The sequence below is a fragment of the Anomaloglossus baeobatrachus genome, chromosome 4 (genome assembly GCF_048569485.1).
Source record: "Anomaloglossus baeobatrachus isolate aAnoBae1 chromosome 4, aAnoBae1.hap1, whole genome shotgun sequence".
NCBI classification, from domain to species: Eukaryota; Metazoa; Chordata; class Amphibia; order Anura; family Aromobatidae; genus Anomaloglossus; species Anomaloglossus baeobatrachus.
This window is the reverse complement of record NC_134356.1, coordinates 443,826,843-443,854,512: the sequence shown is the minus strand read 5'-3', so window position 1 is coordinate 443,854,512 and position 27,670 is coordinate 443,826,843. Positions and strand designations below refer to the sequence as shown.

Genomic DNA, 27,670 nt, shown 5'->3' with positions numbered 1-27,670 from the left:
CAACATTTTGGATGTAATGCCTCCAAAACACTGTGCTCTACAGTACAAGCATAGTGGATGGGATTTATAGAAATCACATGTCCACCGTGCTTGTTTTTCCTACACCATGTCCATTTATGCTGCAAAGTTGCTAGTGTTCTCCGCAGGGAGAATACAGCTACGGTCCGCAGCGGCCTGAACCCTGATGGTGGGCACGGGCAGCTGCGGTTTCCTGCAGACAGCACTCGCAGCCCCGTAGGAGAGGACACGCTGCATCCAGGACGCAGTGTGTCCTGATCGTGTGTACATACTCTAAGGCAATTGCGCATGCAGAGTATCTGGTTGCAGAAATCTTTGCATCAAATCTGCATCTCTTGGCAGAAAAAAAAGGGTTTGACTTTGCTGCGTTTTTGCTGCATTTTTTTTCCATGCATTTTCTACGCATTCTGGGGTGGGGGAAAAAAAAAAAAAGTTTCAAAAACACTGAAAGAATTGTCATGCTGCAGATTTATTTCTGGACCAAATCTGCAAGGGAAAAAAATGCAATGTGCACAACATGTCAGGATTCTCATCAACTCTGCTGGCATAAGGATTTACATGCAGTCTTGTTACAAAACTGCACTAAAGAAAAAAAAAAAAAAAAGCGATAATCGCACTGTGTGCACATACCCTTACTCCAAGTGGAATATGAATACCCTCATATTAAAGCTGAGAGTCTGCACTTTACAAAATCATATTCAAGACACGGTTATAAAATTAACACTGGCTTAAACCGCTAAAACGACAAAACTTGTGTCACTGTTTAAATACTTCTGGATTTAACTGTATTAGTAATGTGTGACATCTGTACTGTGTGTAATGTAATGGGAGTGCTACACACAGCTAATGTGTCAGTCACAAGTATCTAATGTGTGACACGTATCCGATGTGTCACATGCATCTGTGTGAGAGATGTGTGTTACATGTATCCACAGAGTGAGTGCCGTACATACAAGGGACAGAAGCAAAGCAGGTAAGGAATACCTTTTTAATAGTTATTCTAGTTGCATAAATTAGAAATGTAAGTTTATATGGTGATGGGAATCGTCAAGGGTGTTCCCTTCTTGTGAAGTGACCTGGTGGTCCCTTGGGTGTGGACTGGTGGGATGTGTGTGCAAGGGCTTCTTCTAAGTCCCAGTCCAACTCTGGTAAAAGAAAAAAGGTGCACAACTCCTAAAAACTAGATAAAAGCAAAACAGAAATGGAAGACTGAGCTGCAATTAAAAAGGAAACTCCCAAAGTAAAAGGTTAAATGATTCATAAAATGGACAGCAATAAAACACAGGATGAACGCTATAGACGCACACCACCCCGTCAGATGTGATGAAGGCCTAATGAAAGGCTGGACCAGCAGTGCACCATAGGGGACATCCTGATGATGTGCCACCAACAAAGCTCTGTTGGACATGGAAGGAAGTGACCCAGTTTATCTCTAACTGCCCCTCTTATCACATAGAAGGAAGTGGGACAGGCCCCTAGAGAACTTGGCATCACATCCCTCGTCAGAAGGGAAACGGAAAATAATTGAGCAGCCTAGTGCAAACTCCATGGGGAAATGTCATTAGGAACCCACATGACCTCAATGCGTGTCCAAGTATTTCCCATGTTTAGATACTGTAACTAACAGAAGTGTTATATATGATTTTAATATGACAAATCATAGTCATTACCAAAATGTATGTATTTTAATACTGTTCAATGATGTACAATGCCAATATTCACTTCTGCGTTTTTGTTTTTCCTCCCCTTCTTCCCAGAGCGATAACTTTTTTTATTTTTCTGTCCACAGACATAGGAGGGCTTGTCTTTTGCAAGAAGAGATGTAATTTTTAATGACACCATTCATTTTACCATATAGTGAACAGTAAAATGGGGAAGAAATTCCAAATAGTGAGAATTTGTTGAGAAAAACCTGAATTCTGACATTATTTTGGGAATTGTTTTTATGGTGTACATTTTATAGTAAAAATTACCTCGCAGTAGGATTCTCTTCATCAGTATGACTATGGTGATTTCAAACATGTCCAGTTTATTATTATTATTTTAGAGGTGGAAAAAAAACAAAACAAAACACAGACGTTTACAAAAATAAATATTTGGGGGGGGGGGGGGGTCACCAGTTTCCAAGATGCCTTCATTTTTCAGTCGAATATGTGATGGCTTATTTTTTGCAGGGAGAGATAGTGATACCATTTCAGGACAGGTATGACACTTTAAATCGCTTGTTAGAGCATTTTTCCTGGTATTGCAGCAACCCCCCGACCATCCCTCTCCCCACCCCCCAAAAAATGCTTAACATGGTGAACCTCCATGCCTGTAGCTGTTACATCCAACTGTCAAACTCTGCGGGATTTAACAAGTTAACAACTGTGGACGGAGATCCACTCCATCTGTGATTGTTAGTGGCAGGTCCTGGTTGTAACACCCCATCCATTACCTGCTGAATATGGGGCGAGCTCATCCATTCACCTGCTTCTGACTTGCGCCGTACAGGTATGGCGGATGTCGTGAAGGGGTTAAAATGTTATGTATTAAGTATATATTTATAAGGACTCCAAATACAATAGGATGCAGTTTGTTTCTGTACACATGTAAAGCATACTATAATTCATCAGTGTCATATAAATTGCCCAATACAACCATTTGTTTTCCATACCTTGTACAATGAGCTCAGCCTGGGCATGGATAGTCTGGTTCCCATTGTCAGCCGTACATGTATAGATCCCAGCATCTTCCTCGGTGACATTGTTGATCTGCAGGCTGCCTCCCGCCAACAATGCCAATCTGTCCGAACTGTAAACGGTAAGCACAGTCAATGGATGCGGAGAGTCAGGCCATCTAGGTATGCATTGTGCTGAACAATGACAGCTACATGATAGAAGTGATCCGAGCTGTATTGATCTTCCTATATTACCAAAGCTCAAAACTGAATGAAGCTTTGTGTAACAATCCTTTTTCACCCTACAGGGTACGAGTGTTATTTTGATAGTAGCAATTCCATACACACTACACTAAATAACAGAAGGGAACAAAAAAATGGCTGCTACGAGGGAATGAGCACTTAAAAAAAGATAACATAGCAAAAAGGAATCAAAGAACATCTGTCCATTTTTTATTTCTAGAATGTTACATAAAATGGCTATAGACCATGAAAAATGTGGGCACAAAGTCATCCACATCATTAAATAGAAACAGGAATTTTAAATGTAGCAATCACGAAGCAGATCCGAAAACCACTCACCGATTACAGTGCTCACATCAAGGATCTACTGATGAGCGCGGAGGACAGATAAAGCTCATCAGCCCTTTCAATAAGTACACATTTAGCATTTTCTAGCTGATTGTGTAATATAAAATAAATGTAAATAATATCCGGCATTTTACCGTATTCCACGTACTTTATCCTTGAACACCAAATGTCCAGGAGTCTGGCAGAATACCCAGATGTGTGTCTGGTGCAAGAAACTCATCAAACGTACTACACTTGTGAGTTGTCAATTGCCACTTCTAGTTTCTTGCTGTTTATTACAAATCTTTGCTAATTAAAAGGCAGATGTTCTCCAGTATTAGGAAATGCAGCACAGGTGTTCAGAAAACGCTTTTTAGCTTCTGCCATCGCACTACCTTCTCGGAAAAAGCCAAGTGCTGTCTCTAGCAGATCAGCAGGCAAGGAATGGAGCGATTGTGCACATGCTCCACCGGCTCTCAATTTACAAGGGGCACTGAAAGGTCCATTCTTGGAACCGGTAGGAGCCCTTGAAGTCGGACCCCCAGTTACCACCTATCCTATGGATTTAGTTTGATAACGTTCATCAAATTTTTCCATTAACTGTAACAGGTAAAGGAATAGTTTCAATGTTTTCTGAATCTGAATTACCCTAGCATGAAAATTCATATCCAGCAGACTCCCTAAACAATAGGAACTGCAGAGAACGAGTTTATTCATAAAATACATTTACCGTAAATTTTTTGGATTATAAGGCGCACTTTTCCTCCCAAAAATTTGGAAAGAAAATGAGGAGTGCGTCTTATAATGTGAAGGTAGTTTACCGGAAGATTTAGAATGGGCGCTGTTCTGGCTGCGGTGGGGGCTGTGCTGGCTGCGGTGGGGGCTGTGCTGGCTGAGGTGGGGGCTGTGCTGGCTGAGGTGGGGGCTGTGCTGGCTGAGGTGGGGGCTGTGCTGGCTGAGGTGGGGGCTGTGTGGAGCAGGGCGGTTCAGAGGTTGAGATGCTTGGTCTGCGGTGTGGGTTTCAAATAATGGTGCCGGAGTTAGCACGTGCGCAGATGGAGCTCTTGGGTCAATATCTATCATCTGCGCATGCGCCGCCTCGGGCCCATTGATCTCCCAGCAGTGGCCTTAGGGAAAATGGCACCCGGAGATGGCGCATGCGCAGATTAGATGTCGGCTTGTCATTGAGCAGAGAGCTCAATCTGCACACGCGCCGACTCCGGGTGCAGTCTCTTTGAAGCCCGCACCACCAACAGAGCATCTGATACACCGGGCACACCGCCCTGCTCCACACAGCCAGCGCGACCCCCGCCGCAGCGTCTGCAGTTTCGCTCTACTCCAGCAACGCCTCTCCCTTCTGTGACCCCACTCCACCACCACTGCCTCCACCCTCCAGTAAGACACCACCGGAGTATAAGACAGACCCCTTTTTTTATGCTTATTTTATCTCTAAATTTTGGGTGCGTCTTCTAATCCAGTGCGTCTTATAAAACGAAAAATATGGTACTTCATTGTATAGATCTTGCAACAATTGATTTACTAATTAATCATACATAATAATAATAATAATAAAAAAAAAGATATTTAAGTGATTAAATAAGATACAATGATGTCACTTATGGTCTAAAGAAGTGTAGAAAGATATTCAAGAAATTACCTCCCAAGAAGGATTTCCTCCTGATTATGACTCCAGACCACACCGGGGGAGGGGTACCCTGATACAACACAAGGAAAAACTGCCGTTTGTCCAACACTGCTCGTCAAAGTGGAAGGCTGACGTAGAAATATTAGTGGGCGATTCTCTCCAGTTTCTGATTGTTGTTCCAGTTCAAATGGGAAAATGGGATTGAAAAAAATTCAAAAGTGAGGAAAAAAAGGCAGTATAATTTTAGGTACTTGAGATTTACAGTTTTTACGGATGCTAAAATCATAACAACATAAATCAGTATTTTGCATTTTTTACAGTTCTTTAATTAGTGCAGGAATGCCACACGGACAGCGACCAGTGAGGAATCTGAGGACCAGTACACATCGGTCCATGTACAACCAACGTTAGTAGCTGCACAGAGACAAAACAAGAATCTTTTTCTTTTTTATGTAATTGTGCGAGCTCTGACCTGCAGGTTAGAAAACGATACAAGACGTTACAAGTAGAGATTAGAGGACTGGAACAGTATAGTTCGGTTCATACTAAACATGGACTTTACAGAAAAAACAAACAAACAATGGTTGAGTTCGGGTGCTTTACGTATGCTAATCACTCAAGCATCGCTGTGCTCGGGTACGCTCGGTGCTCATCTACCCCCTTGCAGTGTTTGAACGGCTCTCACTAGAGGTAACAACAGCGTGACCGGATGTAGTGTGTACCAAAAAAAAAACAAAAAACAAATCCTGCACACCCCTCCTCTTGAACGGTTCTGTTTATGACTGGCTGCGTGTGGGCGGAAAGCTGAACTGCCCAATCAGTGACTTCCGTTGGGGGTTCACGTTACGTCCGGGTCCCGAACTGAACTTTATCTAAAGCCCAGCTGAACCCGACCTTCCACGGGTTCGCTCATATCTAGTTACAATGTGTAAAAGGATAGCCATTATTTTTTTTTTAAGAAGATGGCCCATGTAAGAAGACCTTTCACTGTTTTTTTCAAACTTAAACTTGGTACCTTATCTAATTGCTGTTCACTGATTTTGGAACAGTTTTTTCTTTGTTTTCTTTCCTCCTGTGTCCCCGGTAATAAAGTAAGTGTTCCTTTCTACCAACTGGGCGTATACCACAGACCTACAGAGGTAGGGGAGAAAAAGCAACTGGTATTCACCCTGTTGGTTTAAAGGGAAAGTTTGCATCTTTATTACTTGGGAACGTACACCTTTGGAACAGAGGGGCACAGGAAAAACAAAAAAAACTGTTCCAAAGTCAGTGGGGTAGTGGCAATTAAAAGAGGTACTCAGTTTAAACCAGTCACCCCCGGGCAATTTTCTTTTTCCCCTCTCCTTCTTTCAAGAGCCATACCTTTTTATTTTTCCGTCAATATTGCCATATGAGGGCTTGTCATGACAGCACCACCGAGTTAGACAACGTGATCTCTCTAATTAACAAGCACGGGTGAATCCACCCGCGCCTGTTAGCTGCACATGTTGGCTGATCAGATTGGTATATATAGAAAAACAACAAAAAGAGGACTAAATATCCTCCACAATTTAATTCTCACAGCAGGATAAAGCAGTGGTGAACTGCCCAGGCCACAAAAGTGCATTAGTTTTTTGGCCTGAGCAGTTCACCACTGCTTTATCGTGCTGATCGGATCGGCCAGCATGTGCATTGGTTGTGTATGTGGACATACACAACCAATGATGTATAGGTAGGTCATTAGTCGTGAGGGGGTTAAGCAGGCTCATTCAGCTCAGAATGACTGTTCAAGCCAAGTACTGGCGCTCGGTGCATTATGGCGGGGTCAGTCATTTATGTACATCCTCCCACCTGCCTGTTTTCCATCTATGTCCACCTCCCTCTTTATGTGACAGCTCTGTTCTTCATAGAGCAAAGAAGGGAGGCGATAGATGGTTGCAGGTGGGATGGTGTATATAAATGTTTGGCCTCGCCATGATGCACCGAGTGCCTGTACTTGGTTTGATCTTCATTCTGTGCTGATAAATGGACTTTAATTTAAAAAAAAAAAAAATCTAGTGAAAGATTCTCTCTAGTAGACGATATAAGAAACCTACAAATAACCGGTCTTTGTAGACCCAATGGAACGCTCATTAATGAACAATATACTTGTGCAATAAAGCTACCAAAAGAAAAGAAAAATAGCAAGTAATGCATGTCTATATTGCTGAAAGCTACCAGCACTTCCAATATGTAATAAAGCCTTTTACCTGCTAGTATTTTGACTTCTGCCTCTTCGCTGTACTTCAACGCTGCTCCGCTGCCCACACCACAGCGATACAGGCCAACATCGCTATCATTGGCATTGCTGATAACAAGGCTGCCATTAGTCAGTATAGAGATTCTGTCGTCTAACTCCCTTAGCGAACGGTTCTGCTCCCAGTGAACAAATGGAACAAGTTCTGGACTGATATCACAACCTAATACAAAAATATCACCAACATATACCGATGAGGCTTCTGGTTGGCTGGCAAATCTGGGAAGGCCTGAAATGAAAAGAAAAAAATATTAGGTATAACTAACACAAAATTCATTAAAACAACTATACGTTGAGAGTCCTCAGTGCCTGATATCTGTCAATGGCTAACTCAAAAGGAGACATCACAGGCATTCAACACTACTGATTATGTTCACCTTTGGTGGAGAACACATACGTAAAGAGAATATGGTGCGAAGATAGAAAAAATACTAATAAAAAAATATTAAATCATTGGAAATCTTATAGGAAATAGGAAATATTCTATTGGTGAAGATTTGGAATTCAGTGGCAATCCGTATTTCGGAGATTTTCATTTTCAGAGTTTCAAATCTTAATTCGTTAATTGAAGAACAGAAATAACAGAATTTTCTTCGGAGTTATCTAAATCATACAGTTTAGAAGGAGGTAGTGAAGAATTTCCCACAGGAGGCTTGAGAGTGCCAACACAATTATCGGAATTCATTAGTGCCCCTTATTGTTGTAAACTCGCCCTATAGTCCTCAGATATTGCTCAGCCCACACAAATCTTTACCTGACACCAATAATTTCTCAAAAATCCTCAGCACTTTGGTAAAATCCGATTATACATGGTTATTTGGGGTCATTCCCCAAGAACCTAATGAAACTTGGACATGTATGGTATCTGTGCTGTCAGGACTCCGTTCTTTTAGGCTTTGGTTTTTATGGTCCCATTCTTTCCCAAGGACTGATCTTGCATCTTCACTCCTAGTCCCAATGCTAATGTTCTGAGCAGAAGCCGCATAAAAAATAAAAATAGCACGGTATTTATGCTTCGAGTTTCTTCTGGGGCGGTGGCAAAAACATCCAGAGCATGTAAGTTAGGATACAAAAACTCCATTGACGTGTGTGGGAGAGGTGTTCTCATTGGATATTATGTGGATTTCAGTGTGGAATCTTTGCCAACACAACCCATGTGAAAAGTAAGATTTTGACACAACTGAGCTTTATAAAAAATTATTTCAACCCATAACAAGAAAGGTTAATAATGTAACTTTCATTAGAAAATGTTCAGTTTTATTCAGATTAGTTGCTGCAAAAATGAATACACCCCATACCAAAACCTTCAACGTCTAGAATCCATGATATTTAAAGGGGTTATCCGGCTTACTGTGACTTTTTCTTGTTATTACACTATTGGGCTACATTGGGGCTGGTAAGTAGATAGTAACTACCTACCTGCCCTGCTGTCAGCCCCTCTACCCTGGCTCAGAGTGGTCATGTGACCGCTCCTTCCGTGATTTTGCTGCTTCCTGTGATGTCACGATGACAGGTGCAGGAGCTAATGCGTCTGCCCAGTCGACGGGCAGCACAGGTGACGTCATGTACCCGCCCTGCTTGGCAGGTACAGTGCGTGGCATCCCCGCACCCCTTCCCTGCACCCTCCCACGCAGGGGTCTCGCTGCATGCAGCACCCATGCTGCTTGCAGCGCGCAGGCTAATGCCCCCCCTGCTGAATGCTGACTGTGCTGGGGCTGTGCAGTCAGCGCTGTATATCAGATGCCAGATTCCAGGGCACACTGCAGAGCCTCTGTATACAGCGATGATCAGCCGCCAGCCAATCAGAGGCAGCAGCGGATCAGTGGAGAAGCTGCATACAGAAGCGTCCCTGCACCGTGCCTGGAGATTTGACATCTGATATACAGCGCTGACTGCACGGCCCCTGCACAGGCAGCGTTCAGCAACGAGGGGGCTGCAGCTGCAAGAGGCAGGACACAGAACACTGAGGGAACGAGGAGAGGAGGAGGATTTGTGTTTGTTTTTTTTACATGTGTGAAGACTGGCAGACAAGAGAAATTCTACAGGACAGAGCATTGCTACATGAGGAGCAGGAAAGGGGCCATTACTACAGGATGGGCAGAAGGATGGGACACAACACTATATTATGGGGACATTACTATATTATGGGAACAGGGATGGGCACAGTGCGGTGGATGTGAGGATCACTGCTCTGTACTACCAATGATTGAAGTACAGAGATATCACTGCTCTGTATTTCCAATGTGCAGCACAATCCCCTCACAGCCACCGCACATATAATGTAGTAATGTGCCCATCTTTGCTGGAGTGATGAGGGGTCAGTGTTGAGCAGAATACTGACAGCCAATGAGTGTGCAGGGGGTGGGGCTGGACAGTCAGGCCGGGCGTTGTCAGCTCTGACTGTGAAGTTCTTAAGCAAGCATTGTTGACCTTAGGGAGATCAACATATCCACTGCGGAGACACCATCACGTGTTTCTCAACGCAGTGATTCTAGAGCATTGCCCCCTGGGAAGTATACTAGGCATTGCCCCCACTAGCCAGATTCCTACTCCACACTGATGAGGGGCAAATACCCCGAAACGGCTGTCTGTGGATGGATACCATGTTTGGTATAGGTGGTCTCCTTGACTGGAGACTGCCCTTCCCGTGGTTGTTCCTTCCCGGTGAAAGACCTGGCTAGTTTCCTGCCAGCGTTGAGAAACACGTGATGGTGTCTCCGCGGCTTTCTTATTTGCATACTTCCCAGGGGGCAATGCTCTAGAATCACTGCGTTGAGAAACACGTGATGGTGTCTCCGCAGTGGATATGTTGATCTCCCTAAGGTCAACAATGCTTGCTTAAGTAGTCTTTTACTAGGCATTGCCCCCACTAGCCAGATTCCTACTCCACACTGATGAGGGGCAAATACCCCGAAACGGCTGTCTGTGGATGGATACCATGTTTGGCATAGGTGGTCTCCTTGACTGGAGACTGCCCTTCCCGTGGTTGTTCCTTCCCGGTGAAAGACCTGGCTAGTTTCCTGCCAGCGTTGAGAAACACGTGATGGTGTCTCCGCGGCTTTCTTATTTGCATACTTCCCAGGGGGCAATGCTCTAGAATCACTGCGTTGAGAAACACGTGATGGTGTCTCCGCGGCTTTCTTATTTGCTGACTGTGAAGTTCGGCAGTCAGGCATGCCATGTTTGGTTGAGCTGCATGTAAACAAAAAGCTGCAGAGAATAAACTGATAATTCAAGAGGAACAAAAGTTAGAAAACAAAAAAAATAATGTAGGGGTGTTTTATATGACAATACAGCACAGATTAGCTTCAAAAATGTTGGAGTTTATGTCGGACAACTCCTTTAAAGGTCAGCACCAAGTCTACTGGGCATGAAATTAATAAGTTGGAGACATAATTGCAACAACTATCTTTTTGCATTCTTTTAGAACTACATCTTTTAGAGTCAGGATACTGGACAGAGACTGATGCTCAACTTGTCTCTTTAGAATTCCCAATAGGTGTTCAATTGGGTTTAGATCAGGAGACATACTTGGCCACTAAATCACTTTCATCCTGTTGTTCTTCAGAAATGTAACAGATGTGTGTTTTTGACGATTGTCATGTCAGAAAAGCGCATGTCTACCAAGGGCATGGAGAGATGGTGGCATCTTTTTTTTCAATAAAGAGCAGAACTTCTGTGAATTCCTGATACCATCAATGAAATGTAGCTCCCCAACACCAGCAGCATTAATGCAGCCCCACATAAGGACACTGCCACCACCATGTTTTACTGTAGGCACCATGGATTTTCATTTGCAATCCTCCCCTTTGCAAGATCATACAGTTTTTTTCATAAATAAAAAGAAACAAAACTTTTATCCTGGTCTCATTGCATCTGCGTATGGAGTCCCAGAGAGCTTCATATTTTTCTTTTAAATGTTTTTATTAATTTAACACAAAGTAATCTATATATATATATATATATATATATATATATATATATATATATAATTGCCTCTGTCTGTCTGTCTCCAAAATTGTGTCCTTGTGTCCTTACGGTGACACAAAGCTGATTGGCCGCTGGGCTCGCCATGGCCCCGCCCCCCCGCACGGATTGGCCGCTCGCCCAGGCAACTCGCCCACGCCCCGCCCCCCCTCACACAATGCACGCTCGCTCTGGCCCCGCCCCCCGCACGCATTCCCCGAACCAACCGACACGGAGCCACGACTCCCAGGTGAGTACTGTACCCCCGGGAGCCCACATCAGCGTACGCCGCCAACCCAGCCGACACATACCCTCGCATTGCTGGGGTTGCCGCCGTATGCTGGTGTGGGCTCCCGTGCGAGCGGGGGACGGGATACGCTGGTAACCATGGTAGCATAGTTACCAGCGCATCAAGGTCCTGCAGCGGCGGAACATTCACACACGCACGCACACACACACACACACACATCAGATCACACTCACTCTCACACACACCTCACACACACATCACATCGCATCCACACACTCACAACATCTTGGGATATCGCTTGCTTCTCGGCGGCGATACTGTGCAGTGAACTTCCAGGACCTGCCGGAGGATCACATGGCCAGAAGCATGTGGTATCTCCGGATGTTGTGAGTGTGAGCGCGTATGTGCAATATCGTCAATGTGTGTGTGCGTGAGTGTATGCGATCGGATCTGTGTCGGCAGAGGAGCACGGCATGCTGGGGTAGGCTGGGAGGAGAGAGGCTGATGCTGGGGACAGAAAAGGCTGATGCTGGGAGGAGAGAGGCTGATGCTGGGAGGAGAGAGGCTGATGCTGGGAGGAGAGAGGCTGATGCTGGGAGGAGAGAGGCTGATCCTGGGAGGAGAGAGGCTGATCCTGGGAGGAGAGAGGCTGATCCTGGGAGGAGAGAGGCTGATCCTGGGAGGAGAGAGGCTGATGCTGGGAGGGGAGAGGCTGATGCTGGGAGGGGAGAGGCTGATGCTGGGAGGAGAGAGGCTGATCCTGGGGAAGGCTGGGAGGGGGAGGCTGATGCTGGGGGAGGCTGGGAGGGGGAGGCTGAGAGAAGAGAGGCTGAGGCTGGGGTAGGCTGGGAGGAGAGAGGCTGATGCTAGGGACAGAAAAGGCTGATGCTGGGAGGAGAGAGGCTGATGCAGGGAGGAGAGAAACTGATGCTGGGAGGAGAGAGGCTGATGCTGCGGGCAGAGAGGCTGATGCTGGTGCAGCATGGGGGATGGAGCACGATGGGGGGTGCGCAGCATGGCGGATGGACCACGTTTGGGAGTGCGCAGCATGGCGGATGGACCACGTTTGGGAGTGCGCAGCATGGCGGATGGAGCACGTTTGGGAGTGCGCAGCATGGGGGATGGAGCACGATGGGAAGTGCGCAGCATGGGGGATGGAGCACGTTTGGGAGTGCGCAGCATGGCGGATGGAGCACGTTTGGGAGTGCGCAGCATGGCGGATGGAGCACGTTTGGGAGTGCGCAGCATGGCGGATGGAGCACGTTTGGGAGTGCGCAGCGTGGCGGATGGACCACGTTTGGGAGTGCCCAGCGTGGCGGATGGACCACATTTGGGAGTGCCCAGCGTGGCGGATGGACCACGTTTGGGAGTGCGCAGCGTGGCGGATGGAGCACGTTGGGGAGTGCGCAGCGTGGCGGATGGTGCACGTTGGGGAGTGCGCAGCGTGGCGGATGGAGCACGTTTGGGAGTGCGCAGCATGGCGGATGGACCACGTTTGGGAGTGTGCAGCATGGCGGATGGAGCACGTTTGGGAGTGCGCAGCATGGGGGATGGAGCACGATGGGGGGTGAGCAGCATGGGGGATGGAGCACGATGGGAGGTGCACACCTCCCCCCAACACACACACACACACAGACAACGCTGCACACACACAACACCCAACACACAAACACCGCGGCATACATAAATATACGCACATACCGCACAACACACACATTGCACAAAACATACCTCCCCCAAAACACACCACACACACAAACCGCGCAACACACACACACACACACAACGCTACAGACACACAGCGCTCCACAAACAACGCAACACACATACAACACCGCTCTCACCCCCCGCCACACCCAGACAACACCCAGAACATGTACAGCGCCCTACACAAACACTTGGTAAGTACACACAACAACATACTGTGAGACTGTGACCGGGGTTATCTATGACGGCCGGTATGTCTCGCCCCGGTTGTGCTCACTCCATGATAATCCACTATAGGGTTAATGCTGTTTTCCCTACAGGCTGAAGGGAGGGATAAATAGATTCAGGAACAAGGGCAGGTGTGCCGGGTGTGAGGGAGTGATCACATCTCCCTGAGTTCTCTGCCGGAAAGGCACCTATGTACTATTGTGAACGTTTTCTTTGGAATAAACCGTGTGCTGTGACCCTTGGTGCCTGGATCCCGTGTCTTCTGCAGCGCAGCCGACGACGCTACCTCACATATGGTGGAGAATCGGCGGGCATGACAGCCGGTGAGGTGTAGCATCCATCCCTGGTGACCCAGCTGCGCATGTCCTGGATTCGAGCGGCTATACTACAGCCCAAACCCGGCGACGCCATGGAGGACATACTAAAGCATTTGGCTCAGGCTAATGCACAGCAGCAACAGGCTAATGCACAGCAGCTACAAACCAATGCACACCTGCTCCAATCCTTGCAAATGCAGGAAAAAAAATTCCAAGAACAGATGGATCAGGCCAATGCACGTCAGCAGCAATCCTTGCAAGTGCACCAAGAACAGATGGAGCAGGCCAATGCACGTCAGCAGCAAGCCTTGCAATTGCAGGAAAAAAGGCACCAAGAACAGATGGTTCTCCTGGCCAAGTCGATCCGTGCCAGACCGGCAGCAACAACCCCGGGACCGGATGACGACAGCAGCGTCCGGAAAGCGGTGAGACAAGCGTTGCAAAAGATGACCCCGGGTGATGATGTGGAAGCGTTCCTGGCGGTGTTTGAGCGGGTGGCCGAGCGGGAAAAGCTGCCGACCCCGCAGTGGGCTGAGGTATTGTCGCCCTATCTGACGGGGGAACCCCAAAAAGCGTACCTGGACCTCTGTACCGAGGACGCCATTGACTATGTGACCCTGAAAGCCGAAATACTGGCTCGGTTGGGGGTGAATACCTATGTACGGGCTCAGCGGGTAAATCAGTGGTTCTTTGAGGAAGCCAAACCCGTACGCTCCCAGGCCTATGACTTGTTACATCTTGTAAAAAAGTGGTTGCAGCCTGACACTCTGAGCCCGGCGCAAATGGTGGAAAGAGTAGTAGTGGATCGTTTTGTGCGCACTTTACCCGTCACCATTCAACGGTGGGTCGGACAGGGTGACCCGAGTACCCTGGACCAATTAGTGTCCCTGGTAGAGCGGCATGTGGCTACGCAGGACTTGATACGGGGCACTGAGACTTTGCGTACCGCCCGTCGGTCCGGCCCCTCCAAGCCTAGGGCCAAGGACCCACCGCTGACACCGGTGCGGGAGTCCGCTACCGTCCCGTCTGAAGCCGCACCCTCCGTCCCTGAGGTCCGGAAAACTATGTACCCTAAACGACAACTCGTCAAGGGGGTGTCCTTCCCTATTAGATGTTGGCGGTGCCAGCGGGTGGGACATATGGAAGCCCAGTGTCCACTCACCACGGAGCCCATGGATTGTGGGGTTACCCGGCGGGGTTCAATGTATGCTCAGGTGGTGTGTACCGCTGACCTGGTCTACCCAGAGACTGAGCCCCACTTGTGCCAAATTCAGGTGAATGGATGTCCGGTTACAGGCTTGTTGGATTCCGGAAGCTTAGTGACCCTTGTGCGATCAACCCTAAGGGCTAAAGTAAAGGCCACAGGACGTACCGTGGGGGTGGTTTGCATACATGGGGACCGCCGAGACTATCCCACGGGGATAGTCACCATCACAGCACCTTGCGGTCAGGTGCAACATGAGGTGGGACTTATTAATACTCTTCCCTATGATGTGATCCTAGGAAGGGATCTGCCCTATTTTTGGACTTTATGGAAGGGACCTCCTAGGTCCCCTCAGATATTGGTCAGTCCGGGACCTGAGCCCTACAATCCTGAATCCGGGACGCCTGCCGTAGGGGTCCCCATGATAGGGACAGGATGTGAACCTGATAGGTCGCCCCTAGAGGTATTGGCAGGAGAGGCTGAGACGGTCGAGCCCATCCCGGAGTTGGAGGCGTCCCCGGATACGTTTGGGACAGCCCAACTCCAGGACCCTACATTAATACATGCCCGGAGTCGGGTGACAGTAGTTGACGGGGTGGCACAGCTGCCTGGTGCCCAGGTAAGATACCCCCATTTCGCTCTTAAGCAGGATTTACTCTACCGGGTAGATGAAATACGGGGCGTAGGGGTAGAGCAGTTGGTGGTGCCCCAGCCGTATCGCCGGCGGGTCCTCGACTTGGCTCATAAACACCTGATGAGTGGTCACCTAGGGGTCAAGAAAACGCAGGAGCGAATATTGCAAAGGTTCTATTGGCCCGGGGTCTTTGGGGAGGTAAAACGGTTCTGCGAAACCTGCCCGGAGTGTCAGCTTACCGCACCCCTGACCCACTTTCGCAGTCCGTTGGTACCGTTACCCATTATAGAAGTCCCTTTTGAACGGATAGGGATGGATCTGGTGGGGCCCCTAGTAAAGTCTGCTCGAGGGCACCAGCATATCCTAGTGATCGTTGACTATGCCACCCGGTATCCCGAGGCGATACCTCTCAGACATACTGCAGCCAAGCTTATAGCTCGGGAGTTGTTTGCTGTGTTCTGCCGGGTGGGGTTGCCCAAGGAGATCCTTACGGATCAGGGGACCCCATTCATGTCTAAAGTGACCAAAGAGCTATGCCGGCTACTCCAGATCAAGCAGTTGCGTACGTCTGTGTATCATCCTCAGACGGATGGTTTAGTGGAACGATTCAATAAAACCCTGAAAACCATGCTCAAAAGGGTGATTTCCAAAGACGGGAAAGACTGGGATATGATGCTTCCCTATTTGATGTTTGCCATACGAGAGGTGCCACAGGCATCCACGGGGTTTTCGCCTTTTGAATTGTTATACGGGCGACATCCCCGGGGATTGTTGGACCTGGCAAAGGAAACATGGGAGCAGGAGCCCACCCCCCATAAAAGTGTGATTGAACATATTTTGGGTATGCAGAACCGCATAAGCGCGGTCATGCCAATTGTGAAGGAGCATTTACAGGAGGCTCAGGCCGCGCAAAGCGGCCGCTACAATAGACAAGCCACCATGCGGACCTTTAAACCCGGGGATCGGGTGTTGGTATTAATCCCCACGGCGGAGAGTAAATTCCTGGCTCAGTGGCAAGGCCCCTACGAGATAAAGGAAAGAGTCGGGGTGGTTAACTATAAAGTATTGCAGCCCGGTAGGCGGAAACCTGAACAAATATACCATGTCAACCTATTAAAACCTTGGCAGGAACGGGAAAGCCTGATGGCTGTTTTTTCCCCACCTCCCTCCTCTTCGGGTCGTTCACATCCGGCTCCAGCGACCTCCGGAGAGGACGAACCGGAAGTAAGGATTGGAGAAGCCCTCACCAAGCAACAGAGGCGAGAGGCCAGACGGTTGGTTCAGCAGAACCCCGATGTCTTCTCCGAGCTGCCCGGTAGGACCAGTCTGATACGACACGATATTGTCACCGAGCCCCACCTGAAGGTACGCCTGAAGTCATACCGGGTACCGGAGGCTCGACGACAAGCCATATCGGAGGAAGTAAAGACAATGTTACGCCTGGGGGTCATCGAAAAATCCCGGAGTGAATGGGCTAGTCCGATTGTCCTAATACCAAAACCCGATGGCTCCTTAAGGTTCTGCAATGACTTTAGGAGATTGAACGAAATATCCAAGTTCGATCTCTACCCCATGCCCCGGGTGGATGAGCTGATTGATAGGCTGGGACAGGCGCGATATTTTACCACGCTCGACCTGACCAAGGGGTACTGGCAGGTGCCACTAACGGAGTCCGCCAAGGAAAAAACCGCTTTTGTTACGCCGGAGGGTCTCTTCCACTATGTTGTCTTGCCTTTTGGGTTACATGGCGCTCCGGCCACGTTCCAGAGGTTGATGGACTTAGTGCTGGAACCCCACCAGGCGTATGCATCAGCGTACCTGGATGACATCATTATTTACAGCTCCGATTGGCAGACCCACTTGGAACAGGTACAAGCGGTGGTGGACGCGCTTCGAACAGCCGGATTGACAGCCAATCCCAAGAAATGTGCGTTGGGACTCACGGAAGCCCGCTACTTGGGCTACGTGATAGGCCAAGGAGTGATTAAGCCCCAAATTAACAAGGTTGAGGCGATCCAGAAGTGGCCTAGACCCCTGACCACGAAGCAGGTTAGGGCCTTCCTGGGTATCGTGGGGTACTACAGGAGGTTTGTAAAGGATTTTGCGGGACTATCAGCCCCCTTGACGGACCTTCTCAAAGGCAAGAAGTCCGTCATGGTGCGCTGGACTCCGCAGGCCGAGGACTCCTTCCGGGCCCTGAAGGGGGTCCTGTGCGGACAGCCCGTTCTGGTCAACCCTGATTTCCGGAAGGAGTTCATTGTACAGACTGACGCCTCGGAGGTCGGCCTAGGGGCAGTGCTGTCTCAGGTGGTTCAGGGGGAGGAACACCCCGTCACCTTCTTGAGTAGGAAGCTCACCCCTCCCGAGCGGAATTATAGCGTAGTGGAGAAGGAGTGCCTGGCGATCAAGTGGGCCTTGGAGTCCCTACGCTATTATCTGCTGGGACGGCAGTTTCGCTTGGTGACGGATCACTCTCCACTGGTCTGGATGAGGTCCGCCAAGGAACGGAATGCCCGGGTTACCCGGTGGTTCCTTTCTCTGCAGAACTTCCGGTTTACGGTTGAACACCGGGCCGGTAGGTTGCAGGGCAACGCCGATGCCTTGTCCCGCGGCCCGTGTTTGATGGCTGGAGTTCAACCCCGCACGCTTGAACTGAGGGGGGGGGTATGTGAGACTGTGACCGGGGTTATCTATGACGGCCGGTATGTCTCGCCCCGGTTGTGCTCACTCCATGATAATCCACTATAGGGTTAATGCTGTTTTCCCTACAGGCTGAAGGGAGGGATAAATAGATTCAGGAACAAGGGCAGGTGTGCCGGGTGTGAGGGAGTGATCACATCTCCCTGAGTTCTCTGCCGGAAAGGCACCTATGTACTATTGTGAACGTTTTCTTTGGAATAAACCGTGTGCTGTGACCCTTGGTGCCTGGATCCCGTGTCTTCTGCAGCGCAGCCGACGACGCTACCTCACAATACATACACATATTATATATTATATATTATATATATATATATATATATATATATATATATATATATATATAAATAACAAAAATCATACATGAACTACACAATACGTAAATTCTAGAATACCCGATGCGTAGAATCGGGCCACCTTCTAGTATGAATATAACCAGACATGTTATGAAAATATACATTGCTGATTTTAGTAAACAACACACGTCAATACTCTAGGTTATAGAATGTTACTTTTAAATTTGAGCTTCATATTTTTAAGCATGGGCTCTGACAAATTGTAGGTAGCTTTTTTTTGTGCATGGGCTTTAGCCGAGGCTTCCTTTGTGGATGACACTAATGGATACATTTCCCCTGTACTGTACAGCATACCGTGTCATGGGAAAGGCTCAAACTGGTTTGGCTTTCTACTACTTTAGCTATCTGAAGTGAACTTGTTTATCGGTTTTCTTCCATCCTTCTCTTTGGAACAAGCTCTTATTTAGGCTGCTTTCACACATCCGGTTTTTCCTGTGCGGCACAATTCGGCGCGCTGCAGAAAAAACGCAACCTTTTTTTTTTGCCGCCGGTTGCGTTTTTTTTTGCATAGACTTACATTACTGCCGTATTGTGCCGCATGGGCTTGCGTTCCGTCCGTTTTTTGCAGCATGCGGCATATTTAGCCGATGCGGTGGCCGGATGGAACATTGCCTGGCACGCTTTTTTTGTCCGGCAAAAAAAACCAAACACCTCATTGTGCCGCATCCGGCCGATGCAGCGCAATTTGCAATGCATGCCTATGGACGCCGCATGTGGCGCCCTGCGGCAAACACCGCATCCGGCCGCCCGCATGCGTTTTTTTCCACTGCGCATGCTCAGTAACCTGCTGCAAGCGGCAAAAACCGGACGGGCCGCATGTAAAAAAACGTATGCAAAGGATGCGGTTTTGTCGCCGCATCCGTTGCATAGGTTTTAGAGCCGGATTGGCCGGCTCTGCTAAACTGGAGGGTGTGAAAGCAGCCTTAGGTGTTAACGTCCGTGGTTGGCTTAGACGTCTGTGAGATCGTTGCAGTTCCATCTTTGTATCACTTTTGCTATAGTATTCTGACTGATCAGTAAAGCTTAAAAGGAACCTGTCATCACTTTTTTGCCTATAAGCTGCGACCAGCACAACCGGGCTCTTAATATACAGCCGGGGGTTTAACATAAAAAACACTTTATAATACTTACCTAACGGTTGCTCTGTGGGCCTTCTGGGTGTCTCGGTTGTCCAGTGCCGGCCCCAGCCTCTTTTGGCCATCTTTGTGCTGCTTCTCTAGCCGCGGTGCATGACAGGTCCGACGTCAAAACACATTCGCCGACATTCAGGTCCTGAGCAGGCGCACTTTGATCTGCTCTGAGCAGGGCAGATCAAAGTATTGTAGTGCGCCTGCGCAGGACCGTTGATAGTGTATGACGTAGCCCGCTTCATGCACCCAAGTTTCAGAAAGAGACGAAGATGGCCGAAAGAGGAGGCGAAGTCACCGGACAACGGAGGCGAAGTCACCGGACAACGGAGACGCCCATAAGGCCCACAGTGCGACCGTTAGGTAAGTGTTTTTTTATGTTATACCCTCGGCCTGGGCATGTTAGAAGGCTGTATATAAGAGCCAGGTGGTGCTGGCCGCAGCTTATAGGCCAAAAAAGTGGTGACCTGTTCCTTTAAGACTCTGAGCGCCCACTGAGTATTTTGTTGCAGAAATTTCTGACACCAAATCTGCATCTCTTGGCAGAAAAAAAATGTGCATTTGACGCCATTTTCGCATGCACTTTTCCATGCATTCTGGGGTGGAAAAACAATGCAAAAATGATGAAATAATTGCAGACTTATTTCTACAACAACTCTTAAAGGGGAAGAAGAAGTGCAAAAAACTTCACGATTCTCACCGACTTTGATGGTATAAGGATCTGCATGCAGTTTTGTGACAAAACTGCACTGAAGAATGCATCAAATAGTGCACCGTGCGTAGAGGGCATTACTGATCTTCATGTAGCCTTTACCATGTATTTAAAAAAACAAAACAATATAGTCTAGTGACATTTCTCTTCCATTTAGTACCAATGCAGACAGCATTAAATAGGAAAGAGTTTTCATTGTGAAGTAATGACCTTTTATAGTCAACTGTCTACTGGTGTCCTGTGTAATGAATAATTAGACTTATCTGTGGTTGAATTTTTGTTTATTAGAATTCTGTAGTCTAAACTTTAGCTTTGACCTAAGGCTATGTGCACAAGTTGAGTATTTGGATGCAACATTTCTGCATCTCTTGGCAGGAATAACGCAACGCCAAAAAACACTAGATTTGCCGAGTTTTTGCATGTTTTTGCATTTTGGACAGCAATGAAAGCGATAGAGATTGCACAACCGCCAAACATAAAATTGCACCATGTGGAGCTTATTTGACAGCTATTTAATCATAAAGAAAGAAAGAAAAAAAATGGCATGGGGTCCCTATAGTTTTTATTACTAGCAAAGGTAAAGCAGACAACTGAGCTGTTATCAGGCTGGGAAGGTCCATGGTTATTGGGTTCTTCCCAGCCTAAAATTAGCAGCACTCAGCCGTCCCATAAATGGAACATCACATTAGATGCTCCAATTCTGATACTTTGCCTAGGCTCTTCCTCATTGCCCTGGTGCTTTGGCAGTCGGAGGTAATGGTTTTTGAAGCTGAAGTCGGCTGTTAAGTGTCCAAAAACACAAACACAGCTGACAAATTCACCCCATTAACAATTCAGTAGGTAAAAAGAAAAAACACCCCCACTTCCCCTGGTTCACACACACACACACACACACACACACACACACACACACTCATATGAAAAAGTGTGGGCACCCCTATTAATGTTAACCTTTTTTCTTTATAACAATTTGGGTTTTTGCAACAGCTATTTCAGTTTCATATATCTAATAACTGATGGACTCAGTAATATTTCTGGATTGAAATAAGGTTTATTGTACTAACAGAAAATGTGCAATCCACATTTAAACAAAATTTGACAGGTGCAAAAGTATGGGCACCTCAACATAAAAGTGACATTAAATATTTAGTAGATCATCCTTTTGCAAAAAAAAACCAAAAACAGCCTCTAGTCGCTTCCTGTAGCTTTTAATGAGTTGCTGGATCCTGGATCAAGGTATATTTGACCATTCCTGTTTACAAAACAATTCCAGTTCAGTTAAGTTTGATGGTCGCCGAGCATGGACAGCACCCTTCAAATCATCCCACAGATTTTCAATGATATTCAGGTCTGGGATGGCCATTCTAGAACATTGTAATTGTTCCTCTGCATGAATGCCTGACTAGATTTGGAGCGGTGTTTTGGATCATTGTCTTGCTGAAATATCCATCCCCTGCGTAACTTCAACTTCGTCACTGATTCTTGCGCATTATTGCACATTGACCCTCAACTTTAACAAGATTTCCGATGCCGGCATTGGCCACACAGCCCCAAAGCATGATGGAACCTCCAACAAATTTTACTGTGGGTAGCAAGTGCTTTTCTTGGAATGCCTTGTTTTTTTTGCCTTCATGCAACGCCTTTTTGTATGCCCAAACAACTCAATTTGTGTTTCATCAGTCCACAGGACCCTCTTCCAAAATGTAACTGGCTTGTCCAAATGTGCTTTTGCATACCTCAGGCGACTCTGTTTGTGGCGTGCTTGCAGAAACAGCTTCTTTCGCATCACTCTCCCATACAGCTTCTCCTTGTGCAACGTGTGCTGTATTGTTGACCGATGCACATTGACACAATCTGCAGCAAGATGATGCTGCAGGTCTTTGGAGGTGGTCTGTGGATTGTCCTTGACTGTTCTCACCATTCTTCTCTGCCTTTCTGATATTTTTCTTGGCCTGCCACTTCTGGGCTTAACAAGAACTGTACCTGTGTTCTTCCATTTCCTTACTATGTTCCTCACAGTGGAAACTGACAGTTTAAATCTCAGACAACTTTTTGTATCCTTCCCCTGAACAACTATGTTGAATAATCTTCGTTTTCAGATCATTTGGGAGTTGTTTTGAGGAGCCCATGATGCCACTCTTCATAGGAAATTGAAATAGGAGAACAACTTGCAAGTGGCCACCTTAAATGCCTTTTCTCATGATGATTGGATACACCTACCTATGAAGTGCAAAGCTCAATGAGGTTACAAAACCAATTTAGTGCTTTAGTAAGTCAGTAAAAAGTAGTTAGGAGTGTTCAAATCAAGAAATTGATAAGGGTGCCCATACTTTTGCATCGGTCAAATTTTGTTTAAATGCGGATTGCACATTTTCTGTTAGTACAATAAACCTCATTTCAATCCAGAAATATTACTCAGTCCATCAGTTATTAGATATATGAAACTGAAATAACTGTTGCAAAAACCCAAATTGTTATAAAGAAAAAAAGCTTAACATTAATAGGGGTGCCCAAACTTTTTCATATGACTGTACATATACATACATACATACATAAATACATATATACTATAAATAAAACTTCACACACAGGTCAGACGTAGTCCACAAATGGAAATAACCTGAAAGACCAACAAAAACAAGACACTGTCCGTCGTTGACCAATTTATCAGAAAGCAGAGTTGCCGCGCAGGTCTGCCGTAGTCCACCAAATCAGATTGTAGTCCAGAGAGCAGAGTGAGCAGGAACGTCTGAAGAACAATGACGTCACCGCACTGCAGAGGTTCTGGGTCTCACAAGCGGTGACGTCAGTCTTCAGACATTCCTGCTCCCTCTGCTCTCTGGACTACAATCGGATTTGGTGGACTACGGCAGACCTGCGCGGCAACTCTGCTTTCTAATATATTGGTGGACGAAGGACAGTGTCTTGTCTTTATTTCTCTCGGTTTATTTGTTTCACGTTTCCACTTGCGGACGAAGGTGGATCTGCCTGGAAACTTTTTTTTTTTTTTTTTAACCCCTTAGTGACGGAGCTAATTTTCACCTTAATGACCAGACCAAATTTTGCAATTCTGACCAGTGTCACTTCATGAGGTTATAACTCTGGAACGCTTCAACGGATCCCGGTGATTCTGAGATTGTTTTTTCGTCACATATTGGACTTCATGTTAGTACCAAATTTAGGACAATATTTTTTGCGTTTATTGAAAAAAAAAATTGAATATTGGCAAAAATTTTGAAAATTTAGCAATTTTCAACTTTTGAATTTTTATACCGTTAAACCAGAGATTTCTGTGACACAAAATAGTTAATAAATAACATTTCCCACATGTCTACTTTACATCAGCACAATTTTGGAAACAAAATTTTTTTTTGTTAGGAAGTTAGAGGGGTTCAAAGTTCATCAGCGATTTCTCATTTTTACATCAAAATTTACAAAACCATTTTTTTAGGGACCACATCACATTTGAAGTGACTTCAATAGGCCTAGATGACAGAAAATACCCAAAAGTGACACCATTATAAAAACTGCACCCCCCAAAGTACTCAAAACCACATTCAAGAAGTTTATTAACCCTTCAGGTGCTTCACATGAACAAAAGCAATGTAGAATGAAAAAAAGCAAAAATTAAATTTTACCTAAAAATGTTGCTCTAACCCAAATTTATTCACTTTTAGAAGAACTAACACAACAAAATGGACCCCAAAACTTGTTCCCCACTTTCTTATGAGTGCGCCGATACCCCACATGTGGTCAGAAACCTCTGTTTGGACAAATGGGAGGGCTCGGAACAGAAGGAGCAATATTTGAATTTTGGAAAGCAAATTTGGCTGAAATAGATTGCGGGCACCATGTTGCATTTACAGGTCCGCTAAGGTACCTAAACAGAAGAAACCCCTCACAAGTGATACCATTTTGGAAACTAGACCCCTCAAGGCTTCTATCTAGGGGTATAGTGAGCATTTTAGATCCACAGGTACTTCACAGATTTTGTTAACGTTACGTTGTCATATTGAAAATTTTAATAATTTTCTCAAAAATGTTGCTTTAGCATCAATTTTCTCACTTTTTCAAGAGGTAATTCCAAAAATTTGACCTCAAGGTTTGTTAACCACTTTTTTATGAGCGCGGTGATACCTCACATGTGGTCTGAAACCTTTGTTTGGACAAATGGGAGGGCTTGGAACGAAAGGAGCAATATTTGAATTTTGGAAAGGAAATTTGGCTGAAAAAGATTGCGGGCACCATGTCACATTTGGAGGACCCCTAAGGTACCTAAACAGCAGAAACCCCACACAAGTGACCCCATTTTGGAAACTAGGCCCCTCAAGGAATTTATCTAGATGTTTGGTGAGTACCCTGAACCCCCAGGTGCTTCACAGAATTTTATAACGTTGAGCCATGAAAAAAAAAAAAAAAAAAAATTTACCACAAAATTGTTATTTCAACCAGGTAGCTTTTTTTTTTACAAGAGTAAAAGGAAAAAATTCAGCATAACATTTATTGTGCAATTTCTCCTGAGTTTGGCGATACCTTATATGTGGTGGAAATCAACTGTTTGGGCGCATGGCAGGGCTCGGAAGGGAAGGAGTGCCATTTGACTGCAAAATTGGCTGGAATCAATAGCGGACGCCAGGTTGCATTTGGAGAGCCCCTGAGGTGCCTAAACAGTGGAGGTCCCCCACAAGTGACTCCATTCTGGAAACAAGACACCTCAAGGCTTTTATCTAGGTGTATAGTGAGCAGTATGAATCCACGAATACTTCACAGAATTTGATAAGCTTAGGTTGCCATATTGAAAATTTTCATTTTTTTCACAAAAATGTTGCTTCAGCATCAAATTTCTCACTTTTTCAAGAGACAACAACAAACCGTGGACCCAACAGGTTGTTATCCAATGTCTTATGAGCACAGGGATACCCCACATGTGGCCAAAAACCTCTGTTTGGATAAATGGGAGGGCTTGGAATGGAAGCAGCACCATTTGAATTCTGGAAAAGTTGAAATAAATTGCGGGCACCATGTCACATTTGCAGGGCCCCTTGGGTACCTATACATTAGAAACCCCCACAAGTGACCCCATTTTGGAAACTGGATTTTATTCAGGAGTATAATAAGCATTTTGAATCCACAGGTACTTCACAAAAATGTTGCTGTAGCAACCAATGTCTCACTTTTAGGCTATGTGGCCATGAGCCAGCGACACGGCGTCTAGTACACAGTGTCAGCCTCCTGCAGAGATGTGAGTGTTGTGCACGGGAGAACGCAGCTGCCCATGCCCACGATTTGGGTTCAGGCCGCTGTGGAGCTCTATGCTACCTGCAGAGAACACTCATCTCCGCAGCATAAATTGACATGCTGAGGCTCGGGAAGCTGCGCCACAGGTCAGTTTATGTGGCGGAGAAAAGAAGCACATTGGGCAAGCACATTGGGCATGGGATTTCTAAAAATCCTTCCACTGTGCTTCTACTGCACAATGCAGCGTTATGGACGCAGGGAAAACACTCTGCGCCCAAAACGCTGCAAATCCCGATTGTGGGCGCACAGCCTAAAATGCTACAATGGATGAATGGATACATGTCAAACATATATAACGTCCCACCCCCTGCATATTCTAAGCTGGCGCCCTTTAGTGCCTTTCATGTGGCACTAAAGGGTGCCTAGCCTTGTATTTAGCCCCCCAAAAAAATAATAATTAAAATAAACGACGTGGGGTCCCCCCCATTTTTGATAGCCAGCTAGGGTAAAGCAGACAGCTGTAGCCTGCAAACCACAGCTGACAGCTTCACCTTGTCTGGTGATCAATTTGGAGGGCTCCCCAGGCGTTTTTTTTAAAAAAAAAAAAAAAACGTGGGGTCCCCCCCAAATTAGATCACCAGCCAAGGTGAAGCGGACAGCTGGGGTCTGGTATTCTCAGGGTGGGAAGAGCCATGGTTATTGGACTCTTCCCAGCCTAAAAATAGCAGGCCGCAGCCGCCCCAGAAGTGGCGCATCCATTAGATGCGCCAATCCTGGCGCTTCGCCCCAGCTCATCCCACGCCCTGGTGCGGTGGCAGACGGGGTAATATATGGGGTTGATACCAGCTGTAATGTCACCTGGCATCAAGCCCTGGGGTTAGTGATGTCACGGCATCTAAACAGATACCCGACATCACTAACCCAGTCAAGTAATAGACAAAAAAAAAAAGACAAAAAAAAATTTATTTGAAAAAAAAACTCCCCGAAACATTCCTCTTTCCCCAATTTATTGAAAATAAAGAAATTACGGTCGCTGTAATCCGCTGTAATCCGTGAGGTCCCACGCCGACTCTGGATCTTCTAGAATATGGGGGGCACGTTCAGGGAACGTATCCCCCATTTTCTGGAAGAGCAAGCTCTCCATGAGCAGTGTGGGTGCAGTAATCTGAGAATACTGCACTCACACTGCCCCGGTCCAACTTAGGGCAGAGTGACCTGCAGTAACCTCATTCCAGAATATGAGGGGCACGCTCACAGAACGTACCCCCCATTTTCTGGAACAGCAGTCTCTCCATGTGAGGACCACACTCCTCACATGGAGAGACTGCTGATTACTGCACTCACTCTCCCCCGGTCCACAGTGGAGCAGCCTGTGCATCAGCGACGTCAGCGTCCCTGCAAGACTGACGTCGCTGATGCACAGGCTGCTCCACTGTGGACCGGGGGAGGAATCCAGCTGACAGCCGCTGTCTGCGCATGCGCCGTCAGCATTCAAGAAGGAGGCGGCGTGATCGCGGGACGGATCACCAGACAGGTAACGTATGACCGGGGGCTCGGGGGCTGGGGGGCTGGGGGGGGGGGGTGACCTAGTGGGACCTGGGGGAACCTGGGGACACCTTTCTGCCGCATGTGACGTGTCACATGCGGCAGAAAGAGCAGAATGAATGCGGGGGAGGGGGGTGGCTCTGGAGACCCGGAGGGGGCTCCGGTGACCAGAGGGCTCCGGTGGACCGGAGGAGGGGTCAGGGGGAGGACATTTCCCTCCGATCTGAAATGTTTGATCATTTCAGATCGGAGGGAAATGAATGCAGAGCCGGCGGCGGCAGTTTTCAGCGCGCGTCGGCGCCATCTTGCACGCTCCGGAGGGGGGCTCTGAGGAACCGGAGGGGGCTCCAGGGACCAAAGAGCTCCGGTGTACCGGAGGAGAGGTCAGGAGGGGGACATTTCCCTCCGATCTGAAATGTTTGATCATTTCAGATCGGAGGGAAATGAATGCAGAGGCGGCGGCGGCGGGAGTTTTCAGCGCGCGTCGGCGCCATCTTGGATTTTCCGGAGGGGGGGGGGGGT

The 27,670-nt window shown here is 47.0% G+C and overlaps 1 protein-coding gene across 10 annotated transcripts in view; it reads right to left on the bottom strand.

Moving 5' to 3' along the window:
- The window catches only part of NEO1 (neogenin 1), a 269,675-nt gene that overhangs the window by 71,544 nt on the left and 170,461 nt on the right, over positions 1–27,670 (bottom strand). For all 10 annotated transcript variants that reach the window (XM_075345541.1, XM_075345547.1, XM_075345542.1 and 7 more), the window contains exons 3-5: positions 7,121–7,396; positions 4,905–5,058; positions 2,675–2,811 (exon numbers count right to left, since the gene is read on the bottom strand). In XM_075345541.1, coding sequence (XP_075201656.1) covers positions 2,675–2,811; positions 4,905–5,058; positions 7,121–7,396 — 567 coding nt within the window. The remainder of the gene's footprint in view (positions 1–2,674; positions 2,812–4,904; positions 5,059–7,120; positions 7,397–27,670) is intronic.